This window comes from Dermacentor andersoni, chromosome 8 (assembly GCF_023375885.2).
Source record: "Dermacentor andersoni chromosome 8, qqDerAnde1_hic_scaffold, whole genome shotgun sequence".
In the NCBI taxonomy this organism is placed as follows: Eukaryota; Metazoa; Arthropoda; class Arachnida; order Ixodida; family Ixodidae; genus Dermacentor; species Dermacentor andersoni.
In genome coordinates, this window is record NC_092821.1 from 153934776 (window position 1) to 153958310 (window position 23535).

The 23535-nt window shown below is 45.3% G+C and overlaps 1 protein-coding gene across 2 annotated transcripts in view; it reads right to left on the reverse strand.

The window, feature by feature from the left end:
• The window catches only part of LOC126525915 (uncharacterized), a 64022-nt gene that overhangs the window by 26076 nt on the left and 14411 nt on the right, over positions 1-23535 (reverse strand). For both annotated transcript variants that reach the window (XM_055067709.1, XM_050173887.2), the window contains exons 4-9: positions 21475-21639; positions 10498-10549; positions 3722-3754; positions 2560-2694; positions 1741-1892; positions 1350-1605 (exon numbers count right to left, since the gene is read on the reverse strand). In XM_055067709.1, the coding sequence (XP_054923684.1) occupies positions 1350-1605; positions 1741-1892; positions 2560-2694; positions 3722-3754; positions 10498-10549; positions 21475-21639 (793 nt within the window). The remainder of the gene's footprint in view (positions 1-1349; positions 1606-1740; positions 1893-2559; positions 2695-3721; positions 3755-10497; positions 10550-21474; positions 21640-23535) is intronic.

Consider the following 23535-nt stretch of genomic DNA (forward strand, 5'->3'; position numbering starts at 1 on the left):
AGATAAACGTACTCCTGTACAGACTCTAGAGACTGACTGGCAATCATGTATTCTTGTTTCCTTGCCAGACTTTTGAACAGTACCTTTGTCTTCTGCATATCATTCTTGAACCCTACTCTTACACAAGTCCTCATTCATTTGTTGGAATTCATCACCAGTATTGCTAAACAGTTGATATTATTCATGGTTAAACTGCAACGCGCACAAGAGAAACAAGCGGTGACTCACAAATCAGGTTATTTTTTGTAAAACATGGTACATATATGCCCCAGCCTACTACAATGAGCTCCAATGTGTGGAATGACTCAACGACAGTTAAACAACATCAACAAAGAGCTTCCGGGTCATGTGTTAGGAAAAGCGAATTCTTTTTAAGTTTCTTTTAACAGTTCATGAATGTTCATGAATTACGGTTAGCCGGGGTATATACGTGCCATGTTTTCCAAACATAAACTCAGCTGCGAGTCAGCGTTTCTTTGTTAACTTCCTCTGTCCTCTGCTTTTTGTGTGCCCTCCAGTTTAACCGTGACTGAAAGAGCGTGGAATAGCAAATTTAGTGCCGGTATAAGGTAACCATTCCTATCGCTCCGATCTATTCCTTTCTTATCATGCATCACTCATTACCCGCCATCTCTGGTGATAACGTAGACGGAGCGCCGTTCGGACCAATGGTGAAACTCGAAAAGCATAAGAATTGTGCTAAAAAAGCCTTACATTATTTCAACTGACGTCTGCCTTGCATAAGGCACCACTAGCGTACGTGATCTTGCTCAACATTGTCACGTGAAGAGCGCGTCAAAGAACGTAATCTAAGAACTTAATAAATACAGGTTTTGCTTTGGCAAAACCTGTGTTTTTGCCGTAACGCGTCATCGCGGCGCCACCTAGCATGCAGTCGGCGACGGGTGGCGTTTGTTGTTGTTGTTGGTTGTTGCCGGCGCGATTACAGTGGACATCTTTGCTTTTTTTAACCTTCTTTATGCTATTTTGCGTGATTACGACACACAATAAGCTTTAGACAGGATCGCGCGAGCTAGTGCGATAACTAAGCATACAGAGGAGAGTTTGTGTGCGTCTGCACACTTGGAGACAAGTCCACTTGTCGTTGAAGACAAGTCCACTTGTCGAAACGTTGGCTCCTGCATTCACCTTGTTCACGTTTTGCTCATCGTCTTGAATTTCCATCTCCCGCATTCCCCGTGTTTTCCCTGCACACTTGGAGTCACTTATAACCCACAAGAGGCTTCATACAAGACACTTTCATAACTATCGCAAAAACTAGTTGTACAACTTGCTGTCGCAAGTGTGAAAAAGAGAAAGGTTGTTTTCCAGGCACGATCGAGGCTAACCTCAAGTGGGTCGGCAGGTGGAAGCGGTACTTGTTGGCCATGACCTTCTGTCCGAAAACTGGTGAATCGACGGTGAGCACGATGGCGGAGAACCCCGCGGCGGCGGCCCGCTTCACCAGAGACTCAGTGAGGGCGCGATCCTTGTAGAGGTACGTTTGCAGCCAAAGGATGCAGTTGGGGGCGCTGCGGCGAATCTCCTCCAGAGAGATGGTGCTCATCGAACTCAGTATCATCACTGTGCCAGCTGCTTCGGCGGCTACGAAGCAGGGCACAAGTTAGTTGGCTGATCGGTGTGCTTTAGTGGGCCACTAAAGGCAACCATTAAATCGACTAATATTGTTTAACCTTCCTGCTTAGCTCATGCAAGACAGCGTTGATAGGTGTAACATACCTTTAGCGGTGCCAATTTCACCGTCAGGGTGCGCTAGCTGGTGCATCGCTGAGGGCGAGAAACCGACGGGCATGGAAACGGACTGTCCCAACAGAGTCGTCGTCGTGCTCACCCGAGACACGTCCACCAGCACGCGAGGCCTGAAGCGCAGTCTGCACACGAGTGGAGCGAGAGTGAGGGAGTGAGTGAGGGAGAGAGAGCGACGCGTAATTGGTGCTACCTGTTGCGAATTATACAAGTACGTATCTCGGGGGGGGGGGGGGGGAGGGGAGAATGGATGACCGTGTGACGGGACGGGAAGCTGCAGCGGCTGTACTAAGCCTTCGCTTTTCAAGGACTGCAAGAGGAAGCATGACGCCTCGCAAGTCGGAACACATGTCGCTATGCAGAATGTCACAAAGCACGTGCTCGATGAAGGACGCAAGAGTGCACCCGTGTTGAAGAGAAGGCAAGGTGTGAGACCAAACTACAGGACCATGTAAAAATTGAGAAGAAAGAGTACTCAGGCGGTGCGAAAAGTGAAACCAACGACAAAGCTGTAGGGCACTTGTTTACTTGGACCTCTCTAGTTGACGGGATTCGGGAGACATTTCAATGGTTCAAAGGTCAGCTGCGGCTGGCACGAATGGCACGAATGGCGACTGGCACGAGTGGCCTGGCAGTCAATAGAGATATAGTCAAAACAGCTTCCGATTAATTCTATATTCGAGAACTCTGCAATGCGCTGTAAATTCAGGAATCATATTCAGGCTTCTATTCTGAGCAATGGTTCAGCGAAATCCACAGCATTTGCGTTTGTAATGTTTTCAGGTTACTGACCTCTTGAAGGCCTCCTTGTTTTCCTTGAGCGTCTCCTCCTGGTCGGCACCGCTGTTGTAGTACCACCGGACCCCCGGCTCCAGCTTCGCGCTGGCGATTCGCTCTATGTCTGCTATGGTCACCGCAGCCAAGTCTCTGCAAGGCATTTATGCTCGTGGGCTACAGTCAGAACCTCGTCAATATACGTAGTGCCACACAATACTGCCGCAAAGTATGATTTCACTGCTTGTGGTAGAGCTCAGACTAACATTATAGGTGGGTTTAGGCTTGGAAGGTTGCTTCGGTCATTTGGTTCGTCTGAACGGAGCTTCGTTTACATTATTTAGCATTCATCACCGGGCTGACTAAGTCAAATTTAAAGCCCGACATGTACAGCGTCATAATACGAACATACCACAAACCAGAGCACGCACGATAAAGTGACATCACTCGAATTCATCGCACTATTCCAATCATCGTCATTATCACGATGCCACAGCTTCTAAAATCATTTGTGATAGTCTAAATACGCAATAACCATCTGCGTACGGTATCCTGCGCGCCGAAAGTGCGCAGAGGTGATTCGAAGAAAACGCGCATCAAATGTCTGGAGACTAAAGACGCCGTGAAAAAACAGGAAAAAGAAAAGAAATAAAACGTTTCTTTTTCTTTGCAACCAAACCCGCAGGCTGCAATCAGTGGTACATACCACGGGGAGTTATTCGACCAGCGTAATGCATTCAGACAATTCACGTTGCACAGCTGTGCTAGAGGAAACTTAAAATTTTTCGCTGATGCGGTGGGTTTTAGACTTCTTTCCGCGACGGTGCATTAAAACATTTTACAGCTCAAGGAAATACAAAGAGTAATGTTTTCAAAAATGTTGATGCCATGTAAGATGAACAATTTGGCGGCAGCGACTTGCGATTGCGTTACATGGCTTACATAAAGTTACATGGCTCGACATGGCAAGATAATCTACTAGTTAAGTACAGTTGATCAGACCATCAATAGTGGTAGAATGAATACGTCAAAGAGAAATCGGGGAACGAGACTTATCGCCAGTCACACCGCGGGGACCTTGTCCTTCAACATTAAATATCGTCATTTTTCACGAATACTTGCTTTATTTAGCGCTATGTGCTGGCTATTTTGCAAGTGGTAAGGGAATACATCTACTTACGGCAGGTAGTGACCGCGGATCCGGATCATGAGACTGCAATAATCAGAACAATAAGATTCGGCTGGGGTGCGTTTGACAGGCATTCTCAGATCATGAACAGCAGGTTGCCACTATCCCTCAAAAGGAAAGTGTATAACAGCTGTGTCCTGCCAGTACTCACCTACGGGGCAGAAACCTGGAGGCTTACGAAAAGGGTTCTACTTAAATTGAGGACGACGCAACGAGCTATGGAAAGAAGAATGATGGGTGTAACGTTAGGAGGGGGGGGGGGGGGGCGTAAGAAGATAAAAGAATGGGTCAGGGAATAAACACGTGTTAATGACATCTTAGTTGAAATCAAGAAAAAGAAATGGGCATGGGCAGGCCATGTAATGAGGAGGGAAGATAACCGATGGTCAATAAGGGTTACGGACTGGATTCCAAGAGAAGGGAAGCGAGCAGGGGGCGGCAGAAAGTTAGGTGGGCGGATGAGATTAAGAAGTTTGAAGGGACAACATGGCCACAATTAACCCATGACCGGGGTAGTTGGAGAAGTATGGGAGAGGCCTTTGCCCTGCAGTGGGCGTAGCCTGGCTGATGATGAGGACGATGGCTATGTTCCTTTCAGAAATGTCTCGCCACGCTGATGCGGGCATGCCGTGGATAGCCAGAACCGGGGTGCAGTATAAAAAAAATGGAGGACGCTTACGCTTCGCCTTTAAGAGTGGGACGCGATAGCATTCAAAGATCCCCGACTGCTTCTCACGCTTCTCGGCAACTGCAGCTTATGTAACCGTAATGTTTACCGGGAAGCGCTGGCGGCGAACGCTATGCACGAAGGCGAGTTTTCTGGTAGAAACGCGCCATCTTGCGTGGGCCGATCCCGGAGATAGCGCACACCCGTGCCAAAAAAAAAAAGACTACATAATGTTCAGGTTTTTGCTATTGTTTTCCACTTTTAATATTTCAGTCTGAGAAGATTTAGCACAAAAGGCATGCGTTGTCGGTGTTTTGTTTCATGACATTTGTTTGTGGGCTGCCATTATCAAAATTCCGAGGAATAACTTTGTCAAGAATGTAAGAATGTAATGAGGAACTTTAGTGATAGAATGACGTTGTAATATAACCCACTTATACCGCATGCCAAACAGAAAGGCGTGGCATATACATATACTTAAATATATACCGGAACTTTCGCTCACGGGGATCGCGGCGCCGGACGCCGACACCGGATTTTATGCGACGCGGGGCCCTTAACGCTGTCGCGTTTAGAAAGCTGGAAGCCGATTCAACCTCTAGTTGTCTATGAAAGGCAGTGCCTTCCTGCGGGATTTAGGGGTGAGAACCACAGAACTTGTAGGCAATAAAACTGGTAACCTGGCTAATTGGCAATTATTCATTATGAGCACAGCGGCTACAAACAATACGAGTACATGGTAGTAAACAGGGCGGACGCATAACTCACAGCTATGCGCAGCTACACACAAGGCTGCTGCATTTTACAAAGGGTATGCAAAGGCAAGAACGCGACTAAGCGCCACTCAAAGCTTATAAGGTTGTGTGACGTGTATAAGCTTTTGCGTAGCGATCCTCCAGTTTTGTGTTTCTTCCCACTCTTCTGCGTGCGTGCGCATTTCAAGGTTCGGCCGCTTTGTGTGTCACTGAGAACAGCTGCGAGTTAGCACCCGCCCTGTTTACTGCTTTGTCATCGTCTTGTTCTACGCTACCGCACTCATAATGAATCGCAGAATTCATTCTGAGAGGCCCGCAGCATTTCAAAGGACAATGTCGCGTGTTCGACCTAGGGTGCCTCGATGTCCTCCTCGGCCGCCACGGCGGCGGACGAGGAGGACGTCGAGGCGCCCTTCGTTGCAGGCATCAGGCGCAACGCTGTGGCGGCTAGAGAGACTTTTTTGCAGTGGCTGCGTACTTGATGTTCTTGATCGTAATTGTGCGGGGCTGTTCTTTATAGAGGCCTAGTATTGAATGAAAAACGTTTTAATCCTCAGAAACAAACAAAAGGTGGTACACGGTTATCTAATGCGTTGTTTTACAGTGAAGCTGCTTATGGCTACGTTCTGGCGGATCTCGTCTCCGTGGACACAGGCCAACAATTTTTCATACGTGGGCCAATCCCGAACGTAGTGCAATGCCGGGCCGACCCCCGGCGGAGGTGAAGCAGGCGTTAATCACTCCCCGTACGGGAGCCGATCCCGAAGATTGTGCAATGCTGGGCCGACCTGTGGTGGAAGTGTAATTCATCATCAAAGGGCCCATGCACATCTTCGCTGGTCATCCTGCTTCACAAAGTGAAAGGGCAATGATTTTTTAGATGAATTTGTTTTTCATTGCGCTTTTTTTCAGTTTCTTTTCTTTTCTTTTCTTTCTCCTTTTTTTTTCGCTGGCAGCCCGTTGCGGGAGCCTCACGAGCTCGCTCGCGCGAGTATACAGCTTTGGCGTGCAGCGAGTCATGGACGGAACGCGCGGACTGATAAATTTTCGTCACCGAACTGCTTGCGCAGCTTGCACAGCGTTAAAAATTACAACAAATTATGGGATTTTATGTGCCAGAACCACGATCTGATCATGAGGCACGCCGCGTGGGGGACTCCAGAAATTTGGACCACCTGCGGTTCTTTAACGTGCACCTAAATCTAAGTACACGGCTGTTTTCGCATTTCGCTCCAATCTTCCACAGCGTTGCACCTGATGTCTGAAACGGACTATAAGTCGGCCAGAAGCGTAGGCCTCAGTGACCGCGTCTCAAAACGCTAGGTGTCTCGAGGTTAGAATGCGAGGGCGTTCTGTTTACCCTGGTACCACCCTTACCGGTGGTACCAGCGTTGTTGCGTGGTGCCGGTGGTACTACCGGTACCACAGGTGCCACGGGTACGACTGGTGTCACCAGTAGCGCTGGTAATACTAGCATTGGTCTACATTTTTAGACTGCACATAATCACAGGATCGGCTTTAGGCTGCACAACCTCCGGGATCGGCCCACGAAAGAGGTGACAGACAAACAACCGATACATAAGAGGGGTGGTAACTTTCCAAGGAAGTCATTATTTCTAAAATAAAGTATGTTACTATATAGGCGATGATTATTAGTAGACAGATCAAAGTATTATACAGTATCACACAAGGTATCGCACAGTAAATTGTTATTTAATTTACGTAGCCTGCTTAGAAACTCTCAACTTGTCTATTGGATTTCAGCGGATTTGAACAATCACCACCAGTTTGTTGCATTCAAGGACCATCAATCTAACCAGTTACCGGTGAAATCAGGTGTCCCGCAGGGCTCGGTCCTAGGGCCACTGCTTTTTCTTATGTATATAAAAAATTAAATTATGGGGTTTTTACGTGCCAAAACCACTTTCTGATTATGAGGCACGCCGTAGTGGAGGACTCCGGAAATTTCGACTGCCTGTGGTTCTTTAACGTGCACCTAAATCTAAGTACACGGGTGTTTTCGCATTTCGCCCCCATCGAAATGCGGTCGCCATGGCCGGGATTCGATCCCGCGACCAATGTATATATATGACATGGTAGAGGATATCTGTCAAAATAAAATTGTATGCGGACGATTGTGTTCTATATACGGAGGTTAATGATCAATCGGATCAGGCATTGTTAAACAATCATTTTCAGCGTGTTGCTTCTTGGCAGATGTGTGTAAACTTCGACAAGACAGTTTTCATGCGGATCACTCGAAAGAAGAGGCCCTTATCGTTTCCGTATGATTTTAACAATGTGCTTTTGGCTGAAGTGTCTGAATACAAATATCTTGGGCTATGGATTTCAAACAATCTTAGGTAGAATAAACATATTCACTGCGTTACAGCGAATGCTTATAGAAGGTTATTCTTTTTAAGAAGAACGTTAACTCTGGCTAGCCCTCCTGTAAGACGATTAGCATACAAATCTGTAGGCATCTCTCCTTTATGCCTCTCTCACTTTCTGTCCTCCCAGTCTTAGATTATGCTGCTATAATATGGGACCCCTATACAAAAGGTAATATTCTGAAACTAGAGAATGCCAAAAAAAATGAAAGCCGTACAGTTCATTTATAAAAATTTTCGATGCAGCTCAGTGACTGAACTACAAGCTCGCGCTAACCTAACCCCGTTATCCGATAGAAACCGCTCATCACGACTAAAATTTTTATATCAGTTAGTTAAGGGGCACTATAAAGTCGACTTTAGCGAATGGATTACATTTTTCTTCCGGTTATTCAACACGCCAAAAACATGAACTAACAATAACACCTTCTCGTTCTCATAATGACTCTTTCAAGTTTTCATTTTTTCCACGAACAGTCAGAGACTGGAATAACCTCAGCAGCTGTATCGTTCAAGCAGACTGTTCGTCTGCTTTCGCATCCATTCTTGATGGCTGAAACATAATTGGTTATTTTATAGTGACTGTCTATATGATATATGCGTTGATTGTTCCTCTGTTTCATTTGTACATTTGATAAATGCTTTGTCTAAATTTTTGTGTGTTCTTTCTTGACTGTGACCTAGGCATGTACATATATTTTGTTTGCCATTATGTTGTATTTTCCCTCATGTATTGTATCCCACCCTGCTAAAATCCCGGTGGGGATTGCAGTATAAAAAATAAATAAAAATAAAATAAAGATAAGATAAACCGTAAATGGGGCATAATTGGACCAGTATTTCAGACTATGCCATTCTGCTGCTCGTGTTCTATTCGTGGGCAAGTTCCATTATTGCACGCCTATAGCTATTCGTCTTTGCACGCGAGTATAGTCTCTTGTTCTCTGTCGCCCTGTGGCACCGCCTTCATAGCATATCAGCTCGAAATTCCTCTTTCTTATTTTTTTGCTTTTCTCTTTTTGTCTGCTTATATAGGTGCAGATTGAAGGACTGTGAAAAAGAAAGTTGTTTTTTTTTACAGAAGTTTGACTGGTATGATGCCTATGAATAAATATAGAAGTGGTGGCAACACTTTGCAAAGCAAATACTTAGCAGCCACCAAACTTTTTCAGGGCATGGATTCACACTAAAATATGAAAACGTTCAGGAAATAAAGACTTGCGATCAATAGATTGTAACGAACAAAATGAAAAAGAACAAACAAACGTCTTTTGCCAGACAGATAAAGAAATAATATATAGATACTAATAGGAACATCACCACCAATGTATTGGACAAGGAGAATACAGAACTGAGACTGAGCAGATAATACACAGAAAAAACACTTAAAAAAGAAGCAAAAATAAATGCAAGAAAGAGCACGAAATGCTACGTACTTTCTGATTAGGCGTTAGAGTTTACATTATATTATTTGCGGATTTCGTCATATGAGCTACTGAAGACATCCAAATTGTTAGATGACAGTAAGTTAGGAGCAATTGAACAGTGTAATATAGACGCTCTTTTCCCAAGTTCAAAAGTGCTGTGCCTGCCACAAAACTTTCTCCTTGTCCAGTGGGATAACCTAAATGACAAATTCGTAAGTCTGCTAAGGTGTGCAAATATTTGTGGTCTTACGGCTTTCTATTTATAGGCTAAGTTTTCTGCTCAATGTGTAATTGTGTATCGGGTGTGCCTTAATCATACAGGCAAAATCTCCAGAATTTTCGTAGAGCTTACGCATTTGCAGTCGTTCTATGATTTAAATAATGTTACGTCAACTTGTGCGAAAAATAAGTCTTCGGAAGGTTACGTGGCAGACGATTAAAAAAGCATATAAAATTGCGATGGTACTTTTAGAGGCGTTTTGTGGCAGCCCAATATGTCATATTTCCAGAAGGGCACTTCCTTTGGAAAAGGTTATTCGGATAAGTTCTTACAGGAAGTCAAATCGGCAACTGCGAAGTCCAGGAAAATGTCGAATTGTTTTCTAAAACAAGGTGCACATTATGAGTCGGCTCTTTAAAGTTTACTGCTGCTGTCGTGCTGGCGTTTACATGTGAATAAAGTTAGGTGCATATGTACCTCAGAAAAGTTGTGTTATATAGACTGTAACTAACGATGCGTGTGCCGTGTTATGTGCTCCCTCTATCTCTTCTCCCAATCTTTCATCCCCCCATCCCGCTCCCATGTGTAGGGTAGCAAACCGGTTAAGCTAAACTGGTTAACCTCCCTGCCTTTCCTTCTCCACTTTTTCCTTCCTTCCTTCCTTGTGTTCCCAGGGAAAACTTAAAAAATGGAGTCCTTCCTGTTCCCCCTGTCTCTTTGCTGTCTTGTCTGTGGGAAGTTTACGAATTTCAAAGGTCGCAGGTTGGCAGGTATCGCCTTAACTATTCCTGAACTATAAAATAAAAGGTTGGCAGAGCAGCAAGATGGCCATTGAAAATGTGCCGCATACATCGTTTTCACTTAATAGACTTGATTAAGATTAGTAACCATCATTATATCCCGTACCAGTTGGAAATAACTTAAACGAGAACTGAAGAGCAAGTAATTAAATAGAAGATTTAGTCCTTTCGGAGGCCTGTATAGAAGCCGATGAATTAAGCCTTTGACTCGAGCAAATTTTTCTTTGTCTGGCCTATGCATTGTTGAGCAAAACTAAGGCTTGTAACGGCATGTTTATGGTTACTCCATTTTATTTGATATTGAGCGTAAAGCCTGGATTGCACAAAAGAAGGTTGAATGAATATCACCTAAGTAAACTTTCTCTCGCTTACTAAGCTGACCATAATTTTAGGTCCGTACGCTTGTTGCCTGCATCATTTGCGCAGTAGATTGTTTGAGTGCATCTCTCCTACGGCAGTGAGTTCTGTGTAGGGTGGGTTTTGTGGCTTGCATTACCACTACGCATACCTCGTGGAATGGTTGACCGCAACGTCATGGGCGGGAGTGGCCGGCTGCTTGCCTGCAATGCGGCAAATGTCAGCTGTTAAGCAGCCCGCCTCGTGGTCACCGTGAAACTCCTACCCCTGTCTCTTCGCTCACAGTGCCTGCAAGCGCAGTGCGCAACTGAGAGCCGGACAGTCGGCATACAGGTCACAAGGAAGCACGGGAATATTAATAAAAGAATGACACGTGACAACGCTAATGTTAAGGTAAACAACTAGCTCAACTCATGATGCAAATAAACGAGTAAATTAAGGCAAGCGCTAACGTGCACGTGGAACTACAAGCATTAGACAACAACAATTACGCTTATTGTCGATATACCAATCGAGAGGTGAAATTTCAGACGAGATTTGAAAAAAAAAAAGAAAAAAGAAGTACAAATACGTTCATTTAGCAGTGTGATGTTGGTCGGAATACGACTCTACTTGCAGGTATAAAAACCGGGCACATATTAAACAGGACAGTGAATAGGCACGCGACTGTCCCATCTAAGGTGTGCGATTTTGTTAAACCTGCAAATATGAACCAACTATCCCAGCAACACGTTCTGTTAATGCGATTCTACAGTTCTATACACACATAAGAAAATAATGAAAAATGATGTCACCCGCCGTGGTTGCTTAGTGGCTATGGTGTGAGCCTGCTAATCGCAAGTTCGCTGGATCGAATCGCGGCAACGGGGGCCGAATTTCAATGGGGGCCAAATGCGAAAACACCCGCCTACTTAGGTTCAGGTGCACGTTAAAGAACCCCAGGTGGTCCTAATTACTCCGGAGTACCCCGCTATGGCGTGCCTCATAATCAAATCGTGGTTTTGGCACGTAAAATCCCGTAATGAAAAAAAAAAAAAGAATGACGTCTGAGTGTTTCAAGTTGGCATACGTGCTGTATGACCCAGGCAAAATGAAAAAAAAGATCACCATCCCTTTGCAGTCCGTGAAGATCGTCGAACAACGAAGCTGTGTTAGCTACACCGAGTGTTTTACACAGTGCAAGTCAAACTTCGCAAGCAGTCTATATGTAAATATTTTGCTTCACCATTCTTTCACCTCATTTTCACCTCATCCTGGCGCTCGGGCGTTTAAACTCGGCATCTCTGGCGTGCAGCTCGAGGTCGGCCCAACGACGACGAGCCCGTTCACGAGCCAACTCTCGCTGACGCTCGCGGTAGGCAGCTTCTTCCTCAGGAGTACGAACTACTCGTGGTCTTCCCAAAGTTGTCGTGGTCTTTTCAATGTTGTAGCTGGGATGGAAAGTGCGGAACCGCTAATCCACAGCTCCGTGTATTGGGCGCAAGGCCCACCACTGGAGATGCGGGCGCTGCGATCATTCTGGCGATTGGTTGGATTGGTTTAACGATTGACGTGGCTTCTTGCTGGCACAAGAAGTGCCGGCAGCCACTCGCTCCTAGTATCGCGTTTCAATCGCTGGGCACTGTTCGTTGGCCGTAAACCGCCAGAGGAACATTTGTTTTTTTCGCGGCAGGGAGGAATCAATCGACGATAAATTCGATGCCGAAGATGCAACGTGTGACAACCGTATAAGATTCGAGTGTAAAGTAGCATTCTTACAGGGGGAAAGGGGTTATTCCAAAGCCCTTTGCCCTGCAGAGCTTTGTTGATGACCGACGCGACGGTGAGTACCTATGTGACAAAACTGCATCGTTAGAGCTCCGGTGCCAACGCGCGTGAGCGCCCATACAGATGTGCTCACAGCTTAGCAGGCGCCCGAAAGCGTCGCGAACCGCCGTGGTGCCAGCGAGCAGCGCCGTTGTCCGGTTCCATATTTGAAAATGCGCCAGGGACGCCGTGCCCGTGGACGCCGACTAGGTTAGACTGCAGGACCCTCCCGAACACTACCATCCTGTCGAATCTTACAGTTGTATACGGGCTGGCGGCCACGTTTTCTCTGATGAAACGAATGATACCGAAATGTCCCCATTGCAACAAATATACGTCACAAAGACCAGAATTGATAAAAAAAGACCTTGCTAACCTTTCAACGCCTGCATTATTGACCATTAGGTAGGCTTAAAAGATGAATTAGGACCTTTTTAAGAACTGGTTCAAGCGCACGGGAAACAGGGACAAGAAAAGGCACGCACAGTTGTTCATATGTGTGTATGTGTGCGTTTTTTCGTCCTTGTATTTCGTGCGCTTGAACCAGTTCTTCAGAATGAAATACCAACGTGCCCAGACTGCCACATTGCTGAGGTATGGCCGCAAGACTTTTTCAAACACTACCATATTTACTGCCCTTATAGGTGTCTAGTCCGCCGGTTACGTTTTCAACGAAACTATTCATTGGCAATACAAATGATACTTTAATATCCTTGCTGCAACAAATTATGTCTTACGTCATCAAGAACACAGTTCAATCAAAAATGCGAACCTTTCTAATCTTTGTATGCCTATACATTCCTGACCGTTAGGTGGGCACAGATAGGCAAATTATCGTCATCACGCAGATTTGCGTGATGATGATGGCTTGACGTACGATAAAGGGACAGATTTTCGGTAAGGCCTGGCGTAAACATTTCCGGGTTAAGAAAAGAGGGCACAGCGAAAAAAAGCCCTTAAGCGTAGAGTTACAACACCACGAACAAAAAAATAGCAGGCAGCGATAACTCAATGAGGTGGCATATATGAGGGTTTACTGGACTGTCGCCTGCTCCTGAGGTCGTGTACTACACGTGACGCCTGCGGCTAAAAGGACGATCAAGTGCCGTGGCCACGAGTGGCTCTTACTAACACTCCTAGGGGAAACCTTGTGCGCATGCGCAAATACCGGGGAAAGTGCACGTGAGTACATGCGTCCGCCACGTTAGCTCAGTGGTGTGCCCACAGCGTCGCACGCGTAATGCGAAACTTCATATGTCCAGCACGAAAGGTCCCGTAAGCGTTTATCTGCAGCTTTATTCTTAGATGTGAAAGGGGCATACGATAACGTATTACATGAGGCCATTCTCGACGCTCTTGCGACGGTTGGCCTAGGTGGTCGAGTCTTTTTGTGGATTGCAAGTTACCTATCTGCAAGATCATTCTTTGTGTTAACTGACGATGGCCCAACTACGCGACGCCATACCAGCAGGGGCGTTCCTCAAGGCGGTGCTCTCAGCCCGACGCTATTCAACCTCGCTCTTGTTGGACTTGCCGAATACTTGCCAACTACCATCAAAATTTCAATATACGCTGACGACATCCGTGTCTGGACTTCGGCAATCACACGTCCTCAGATACGTGCGCGGCTTCAAAGAGCGGCCACTTTGACAGCGAACTACTTGTGTAAACAGGGTCTCAGCATATCACCAGAAAAATGCGCACTAGTAGCATTTACTCGCAAACCGATGACGGATTATGTCATCTCAATCAATGGGCGGACCATTTCCTTTGTCCGAACCAACAGATTCCTTGGCGTAATTATTGACCGAGACCTCTGTTGGAGCCCGCACGTGGCCTACATGAAACGGCGCCTGACAGCAACTTCCCAGTTGTTTAAATACTTGACAGGAAAGACGTGGGGGATATCAGTAGACGCAATGCTTAAACTCTACAGAGCTCTCTTTCTCGGTTTTTTAAGATATAGTCTACCTGTACTGAGCAACACCTGCAAGACAAATATTCGTGTTCTACAGGCAGCACAAGCTCAAGCACTTAGAGTCTGCCTTGGTTTGCCCAGATGCACGTCAACAGAGGCAACTGTTGCGATTGCTCAGGAGCATCCAATGCGAACTCACATTACGGTGGAAGCCCTGAGAACGCACATCAGACATTTTGCACGTGCCCCCTATCACCACCTTGCAACACTACCTTCAGACAGGCACCAATCATCATTCTCTAAAACTATCATCAAGTACAACGACAAACTTCCCTCTGGCTTCACCGCTGCATCTAAACCATCGATACCCCCTTGGTGTCTTATCAGCCCCACAGTCCATCTCAGTGTACCAGGAATCGGGAAAAAGTCTTACCTGTCGTCGCCTGTGCTAAAACAACTATCTCTGCTTCTTCTGCACGAGAGGTACGCGGACAGTGAACACATGTATACTGATGGTTCCACAAACATCCAGTGTTCGTCCGGTGCTGTGGTTGTCCCAGGAAAAGCTATTACCATCAGCTTTAGGACTGACCACCCTAGAACATCGACATCTGCTGAACTAGCTGCTCTTCGCGCTGTACTTTGTTTCGTCAATCGGGAGCCACCTGGACAATGCTCAATCTTCAGCGACTCAAAGGCGGCCCTACAATCTGTACTATCAACTCTGCGTCGCGGGCCATTCGAACAGCTCGTATTCGATATTAGATGTCTACTCCATACATCACAGGAGAAAGGACACCACGTGACGTTTCAGTGGCTGCCAAGTCACTACGGCGTCACTGGAAACGAAGACGCTGATAATGCCGTTCGGGCAGCTTTTGAAGACGTACAAGAAGAGGCCATACCGCTTTCACGATCCGATGCAGCTAGCAGACTTCGAGTGCTTGCACAGGAGATCACGCTCTCTCTATGGTGCACACCAAACAGCCAGACCAACCAGAGCAACCGTCAATACCACCTGCCCTCTTTGATACGTCTCTATATGCCAACTGGACTCCGCCGAAGGGAGGCGACTATGCTTTATCGCTAATGGCTAGAGGTGGCTTTCACGAAACTTTACTCCTTCCGCATTGGAATGGCCGACAACGCTCTCTGCAATGCCTGTCTTTGCGAGGAGACGCTGGAACACATTCTGTGCGACTGTCCTGAATATAATGTTCAGCGACAGTCCCTCGCATCCTTTCTAGCGCACCTTTACACTAGACCATTGTCCCTCGACACGATTTTCACATGCCGCCAACAGAAAACATCGCAGGTGAAGGCGACGAAGGGACTACTTCGGTTTTTGAAAGAGACGGGATTGGACAAGCGGCTGTGACAGTGATATCACGTACCATGCCAGATTGATGGACTCTAACGCACGATGTGTGTGTGCTGTACTATGTGCTCTCTCTCTCTCTTCCCCTGCCCCATCTTTCATCGCCCCCATCCCTCTCTTATGTGTAGGGTAGCAAACCGGTTAAGCTAAACTGGTTAACCTCCCTGCCTTTCCTTCTCCACTTTTTCCTACCTTCCTTCCTTGTGTTTTCGGCTCCCACCGGCGGCAAGCTATCTTTTCGTACACCTTCATTTTTCTTTATACCTCATTGTTTCTGTATTTCAACTAAACATAACAGTTAACTTCGCCCATTCTTTCCCTAGCTTCATAGTCTGCTTTCTTCATGTGATTGTAACTAAGAAAGTATCGAGCCCTGGGTCATGCATATTCTTCTCGCTCGAAGCGCCGAGTAATATATTTGTGGGAGAGAAATAAAAGGCTTGTCTTTATTTGCAGGCGATGGCCTAAATATTATCGGGAAAGATGTTTCAGTCTCATGTCCTTCAGCGAAAAAAAAAATTATGTAACTAGAAAAGAAGGCTATTTAAGGGAGTCGCGCGTGAGCGTTGTTGTGTGACTTGAAGACGCTGACCGGTGTAATGTTGCACGTTGTGATTTTGTGTGGTCGGGCTGCCTGAAGTCTGCCGCGTGATTCAGTGATTAAAGAAAGAAATTATGAAAAAGATGAATGCTATTACTGCTGCGCTAGCGCCAATTGAGGAGATATATTTTCCTTTTAGGACTATTATGTTAGCGTCATAGGAACGGGATAAATACGCGTAATTAGTGGCGCGATCTTGGAAACAATCAAGTGTATCGACAGCATGAGCATGGTGCGGAGGTCAGACGGTGGTTGCGTATTCTCGCTTTAAATGCACGAAGCAATTCGTGTAGCCATGGCCTCCCAGACTGCGCGTGTTGGCAGGCTTTGGTCCGACCGTACCATTCGACGCGCACCCGAGCAAAGAAATGTAATGCGGTGAGCACGCACAGTCGCCCCCAGATGGCGCAGTTAGCCGAGAGCTCCGCTGTTAGCCATTTTCAAAATGGGACATGTAGTTGGGAAAGAGAGCAAGGAGTGCAAAATGGCCAGTCCAAATTTGAACGTTGAACAAATAACCAATATAGTCACTAGAGTAGAGGAAGAACTTGGCAAATGTCCAAATAAAGAGTGAGAATATAGTGAGCTTCTAAGTGTAATCACGACAGAAATACGGAAAGAGAAACAAGTTCGTTGGAAAGGAAAAAGGAAACTGAAAAACTGGTGGAACAGGGAGGTACGAGAAGCGATCGCCGAAAGACAGAAAGCATCCCAAGAGCACAGGCAGGCAAAGAAGGCGCAGTTGCCGCAGGATGAAGTAACCGGTAAATGGGAAATATACCGGGAGAAAAAGTCTATGCTTCAAATACTGGTGCAAGCAAAATTAAAAGCGTATAGTGAACGTTGGTTGTTGGAAATACGTGGGCAAAAGAAGGCCGCACCTAGAATATTTTGGAACCACATAAAATTATTAGGCAGGAAGTCAACAACAATACAACAGCATATCCTAGACGAAGATGAAAACAGACTGGAAAGGGAAGTGGTAATAAATTATATCCGAAAAATAACAGCCGAATATTTCCAAGGCACTGACGAGGTTGTATTTGGAGAAAAAAAAAAACATGAAAGAGACCCAAGAGGAAAAGGAGCTGGTGCTGACAAATTTAAACTGGAAGAAAGCGGAAGAGAAAATTCCTACGTGCTGCAGCCACAGGGCTAGACGAGGTTCCCGTTATTCTGATAAATGAACTAGGACCAAAAAGTAAGGAAGATCTGTTGAAAGCAGTGGAAAAAACTTTAAAGGATAGACGAATACCAGACAGTTGGTGACAAAGTAGGATGAATTTAATTTAGGAAGGTAAAGGGGAGAAAGACAGAATTCACTCGTGTAGACCGTTGACCATTACATAGGTAATATACAGGCTAGCAATGCAGGCAATCAAATTAAAGCTTCAAGCATGGGCAGAGAATAATGGCATTTTGGGAGAACTTCAGAATGACTTCAGAATAGGCAGCCGTTTGGATGATATCTTGTTCGTTCTTACTCAGTGTATTGAAATATCAAAAGCAGAATGCAGGCCGTTATATGTGGCCTTTTCAGACATTACAGGAGCCTATGACAACGAAGACCGCAACACATTGTGAGATATTCTGGAAGGGACAGGCTTAGGCGACGATTGTCTACAGCTTTTGAAAGAGATTTACCTAGAAAATACCGTTTGCGTTGAATGGGAAGAGATGAGGAGCGAGGAGAAAGTTGATATGAACAAGGGACTGAGGCAGGGGCGCCCTTTATCCCCGCTGCTGTTTATGATGCACATGGTGAGGATGGAGAGGGCGCTAGAAGGGAGTAATATCGGGTTTAATATCTTACACAAACAGGCGGGCACAGTAGTAGAGCAGCAGCTTCCAGGTTTATATTATGCGGACGACATTGTGTTCCTAGCTAACAAGCGAAGTGATTTGCAACGTCTGGCTAATATCTGTGGGCAGGAAGGCAACAATCTAGGTTTGAAATTTAGTGTTAGAAAATCAGGTGTGATGGTATTCAATGAAAACAGTGAACAGACAGTGGAGATACAGGACCAGGATATACCTCGGGTAACAGAATATAAATATCTTGGTATATGGATAAACGAAGTCAATAGATATATGGAAACGCAGGAAAAAACAATAACAATGAAGGGGAAGAGAAATGCAGCCATAATGAAGCACATAGCGCTATGGGGATACAATAGGTACGAGGTCCTCCGAAGTATGTGGAAAGGTGTAATGGTTCCAGGACTAACTTTTGGAAATGTGGTTGTTTGTTTTAAATCAGGGGTACAATCAGAACTCGACGGCAACCAAAGGTCAGTGGGTCGCCTCGCATTGGGCGCTCACGGGAAGACTACAAATGAAGCTGTGCAGGGTGATATGGGCTGGACTAGTTTTGAAGTGAGGGAAGCTCACAGTAAAATTGAGTATGAAGAATGACTGAGGAATATGGAAGAAAGTGAATGGGCTGGGAGAGTGTTGACGCATCTGTACAGGAAAAACATTGATTCACAGTGGAGGAAAAGGACTGGGAAGCTTACCAGCAAGTACGCGGCCTGTAGGGTGGGCAACACAGCAATAAAGATCATCAAGCAAAAAGTCAGAGAGGCTAAAATAATCTCATGGGTGGCGGCAATAGAAAATAAACCTGCCATGAGTCACTATACTTAAGAGGAAAAAACGAAATCAGGAAAGAAAGAATTTATAAGTCAAAGGGAAGCTCATTACTTTTCGAAGCGAGATCGGGATGCCTTAGAACACGCACCTATCAAGCGATATATAAGGAGAAAGAAGAAGCATGTCCTTGCTGCGGTAAAGCTAGGGAAACTATGGAGCATGTTTTATTAGAACGTGAAGATGTCTGCCCAGCGGCCGATTTAGGCACCACTGGCCTCCTTGAGGCCCTTGGCTTCAGTGAGAGAAGTGGAAAAGTATACATGTCAGCAATAGGGATTAGTAAGAGGCGATTGGAGGATTGGTGGAAGAAAAGTAAGGAAACGACAAAAAACGGGAACGTACAAAAGCAAAGTTCGCAATAGGGGTCAGAAAATTTGGTTGCGGGAGTTAATAGGTTTTTTTTTTAGCCTAGGTGGGACATTAGGCAGTATAATAGCAAGAGCTTGAGGGCGCAACCCACCGCCCCGTTCCAAAGGGGACTCTCAAAACATCCATCCATCCTTCCATCCATCCTTCCATCCATCCATCCGGCGCACGCGAAGGCGGCCGTACAAGGCAGACGGCGCGAGATCCCAATGAGCACCCTGCCTGTCTGTTCACGTGTTACGCAAGATTTTCACAGTATACCCAAGGCAATTTTTCTGCTCTGCCTCCTACATTCTGACGTTTCAACCATCTAGTCTTCTAGCGCCCTTATTTTTTCCAGTACTTCGCTGTATTCTTATCCACAGGTATTTTAGTACTTATGTTTAATACTTTTCCCAAACAAATCATGTGAGGGTTCACACACCTTTCATCGCATCTGAACCTGGAGCTTTGTGCCGAGGCATAGTTTAATTGTTGTTGCCTTGTCTCACCTTGTTTCTCTTTTCTTGTTTTGCACTTCACTTGAGGTTATTCAGCAATTGATATGGTAATAGCCGCATTGTAGGTCTTCTCTGTGGCGTGATGATCTTCCTGTAATATTTACTAGTGTGTTACCGTGTGTACTTTTCTCTGTTTCTAGTTTTGACTTCAACTGTGCTTTTTATTTGACTGCATTGATTTTGCACGCTATTATATTGTGAATTGAATTGAGTTCTGGGGCTTTACGTGCAGAAACCACGACTTTATTAGGAGGCACGCCGTAGTGGGGGACTCTAGATTAATTTTGACTGCTAGGACACCCTTACCATGTCCCCAATGCACGGGACATGGTCACTTTCGAATTTCGCCTCCGTCGAAATGCGGCCGTCGCGGAAGAGATGTCATCTTGCGATCTCGTGCTCAACAGCGGAACACCATAGTCGCTAAGCCAACGCGGCGGGTGATGTTACTTCGTGCGAATAAAGCGTTTGTTACGTTGATGCTTCTTTTGCTTTGTTGCATAACACTTGGTTTACGTTTAGGCAGATATAGCTTTCCCCTTATCCAATACGTTCCTGAGAGCCTTAAGGCAATCATAAATAAGTATATTTTCTCAACCTTACAAAGCCCAAACGCCATTACACACAAAAGAAAATTAAAACAGCTTGTTTACAATTATTTATGACTATGGGGGTCATATTTATACGAAGAGAACAGTGAAATAATAATTGTTTAAGCATTAATTAGTACGGTAGATAATTGGTTTGTTGAACTATCCACAACTAAAGACTCCCTCCGAAATATGAAAAACATGACTGTTTTGATATGTCGGAGCGCGTATGTTTAGATAGGCAGAGCTTAAATAAGAGCTTTTCGCATGAAATTCAGTGCATTCAAAGTGAAACGCTGGGTTTTGTGGGGCAAATAAAATATACAGGGCCAAAGCAAACACTCGGATGAGATGAGACATGCAGATGTTTGTAGTGGGTGTATTTAAGATTGCAATCGTACTGTTAATAACCACGGTAATGCCTGCTCGGGCTGCAACTATGATAAACTAGTAAACAAGTAAATAATGGCATAATTTATCATTTCACGCTTCGCGCCCAATTTCTCGCTCCATCAAGCCTTAAAACCGTGGCATGCAGCAGGCAATGGCACGCAAACGCATGCAGCAGAACACACGGACTTAGTTAATCCGAAATGAAACATTTCTTAAAGCTTACTTTGCCTTAGCTGAAACATTCATTGCGTGTTTGCACTTCCAGTGAGGCTTCACCTTGAATATGTATTTGCCTTTGGACTGACCCACTTAATCGTGCGAGTTAGGTTTGTTTGTAAGCTAACAAAGCCAACACTAGATACATAGCTCGAAAGGACGATGAAAGGGGCGGCTGTTCGTACATCCTACCCGCCTCGTGACGAACTCTGGCAGAGATGTACCACTTCTATACATGCCCACGTGATATGTAGCGGGAGCATATACGTGCACACACAACAAAAGACTGCATTTGAGAATAAATGGCGGCCGCCAGCACACGCTCTTGCTCCTCGTACATCTTCATTTCGTAATCAGTAAGTGATCATATATGGCAGTGCGAAATCCTGTTTTTCTCGCGTCATCCAAACCCCATAGATCGTACAGGATTGCGCAAAAGCCTCATCGACGCATCAAAAGCCCTCGGACCAGCGCAGGCAGATTTATCGTGTGGTCTAATCTGTATTAGGTAGCATACGCAATCGACAAATTAGAGATTTGGTGTGCGCGAACAATGGTCAGACACAGTTCTTTTGAATAATCCCCCCCCCCCCCAAAACAAAAGAAATGACTTATGTTACCCACAGAATGTATCGGTCGACATCTTCCATATAAACTTTCTCGACTTTTGCTGATTTGTCACACGTCTTCGGTCTTCGATTCACTTACCCTCTGCTTCTCTCATGCTGTTAGTAACAGCAGCATAGGGGCGCCATCTGAATATGCGTGACGGCATCTTGAAAGCAAGTTCAGATTCGTCCGGATAGTATACGGCGACGTGGGCCCTCTTGAAACCTCTTCCGGGTGGATAGTACCTGCCGCCTGCTACTGAATCTGAAATAGAGCGGTTATCACGAATGCATGGCTTGGTTTCTACGCTATTCAGTTTAAGTGAACAGTTCACAGCTTAAATAAATTCCCAGCAAGGTGAACAGCTATTGAAGTTTGGTTAATTACTAGTTTGAAAGTCTCAGCGCCATATCTGGTATCATATTGTCACGTTGTAGTGACGGTGAGCAGCCACAGTGGCACAACGCAAGTCATGAAACTAACCCTTTTAATGGGGGAACATGCAAAGTCCATCGAAATAGATCGCGAAGCTTGGAACAAAAAGCGTGCCAAAGCCCATCGCCAGAGATATGAGTTAGTGGTACACGATTTAAACGCAACTAGGTGAGGGGGGGGGGGAATTCAGACGAACACTGAAACTAGAAAAACCTATGTGAAAAATAAATATTAGAAATTTTTATGAGGATACTCTCATACGAGTCAATATTCCATTTAAAATATTTTTGCTGTACGAAAATAAAAAGCTTATTTTTTTTTTCTATTTCACAATTTATTAGTTCGTTCTTGGTGACGCCTACCAACCAGTGATTCTGGCGCAAGGCTTGGCAATACTGTGCAAACCACCTATTATGTCGTGCGGAATGGCGTTTCTCACTTCAACGAAGCAGTTTCATCCGAGTTTTTTTTTTTTATTTACTTGCGTGTTTGTACAAAGTGTTGCTTGCGCTTCACTTCAAATTTTGCGTGACGTAGCGCAAGGCGTTCATTGGCTAAAGGTGTGAGTGGAGGCATTTTGTTATCGTGCAAGTTCACGCTGCGGCACCCGACGCGCTGTCTCTCGTCGTGATGATAAATGCTGAACGCCCCGCGAAAAAACGTCGTGCTATGTTCGTTTACTCTCCGTAAGACAGGCTCTGAATGTCCGACGGTCAGTAAAGTTAGCAAGTCAAATGTTCTCTAAATAATAATGTGGGGCAATGTTGTCTGATAACTGTAGGATATGGATACACGGTGTCGCACGGAATTGCGAATTATTCTGTGAAAAGGTTTCGCATATGTTGCTATACATTTCGACTGTGTGTTTGCTATAGTACTTTTCATCAATTGAAACATGTTTTGTTTGTTCATTTATATTTGTTGCATTATTCTAGAAGAATAAAAGTGAACTTGCTTTTGAAACTTCTGTGGCACTGTCATTTATTTTCATCCTATTCACTCACCTTCCTAAGGGATCTACTGGAGCAATTGCCGTCAGTTATGTTCACATTAAGAGATGGACCATTCCTGCAGTTTGATGACATGCTGGCGCTTCAGCTGAGGCGAGTTGCAAGCTCGCCTCAGGTTCAAATGAAAAATAACTGATAGCGTAGCGGTCCAAATGCCTAACGCTAAAGAAATACAAACATACGCGCCAAGCAGCATAAGATCTTGACGGCACAACCATTTCAGGTTGTGACGTCGCTTTTTATTTTTAATTTTTTACTTGCTGTTGGTTGCCCCCCCCCGATACGTAGATGGCGAAGGTTGGAACGAACCACCCTTTTCTTGACATTTGGGCTTCCACGGAAGCTTTGCTACCACTTTACATGTACCTTAGAACATGGTTCCAGCGAGAGAAGTAACACTCAGGCACAAGGATAGCGGTGAGCACACTCGTCGATCGTCGAAATCTGACCAGCCGGTCAAACGCGTCGGCTTTTATACATGATTTCGTCGAAGGTTCCAGCGTAATCGCTGGTGGTCGCAAACCTTCCAGAAAGTACAACACTACTCACGTAGCGTATACAATCTGATTACGATGCTCGGCGACAACGCAGGCAATAGATAGAATCACCTAGAATGATCGAGAATGTTCTGGTACATGGCACCGTGTTTAGCGCCCAGTGATAACGCTCAACATTCGTTGCATATTTGTTAACAGATATGCAGCCTTAGAACCGA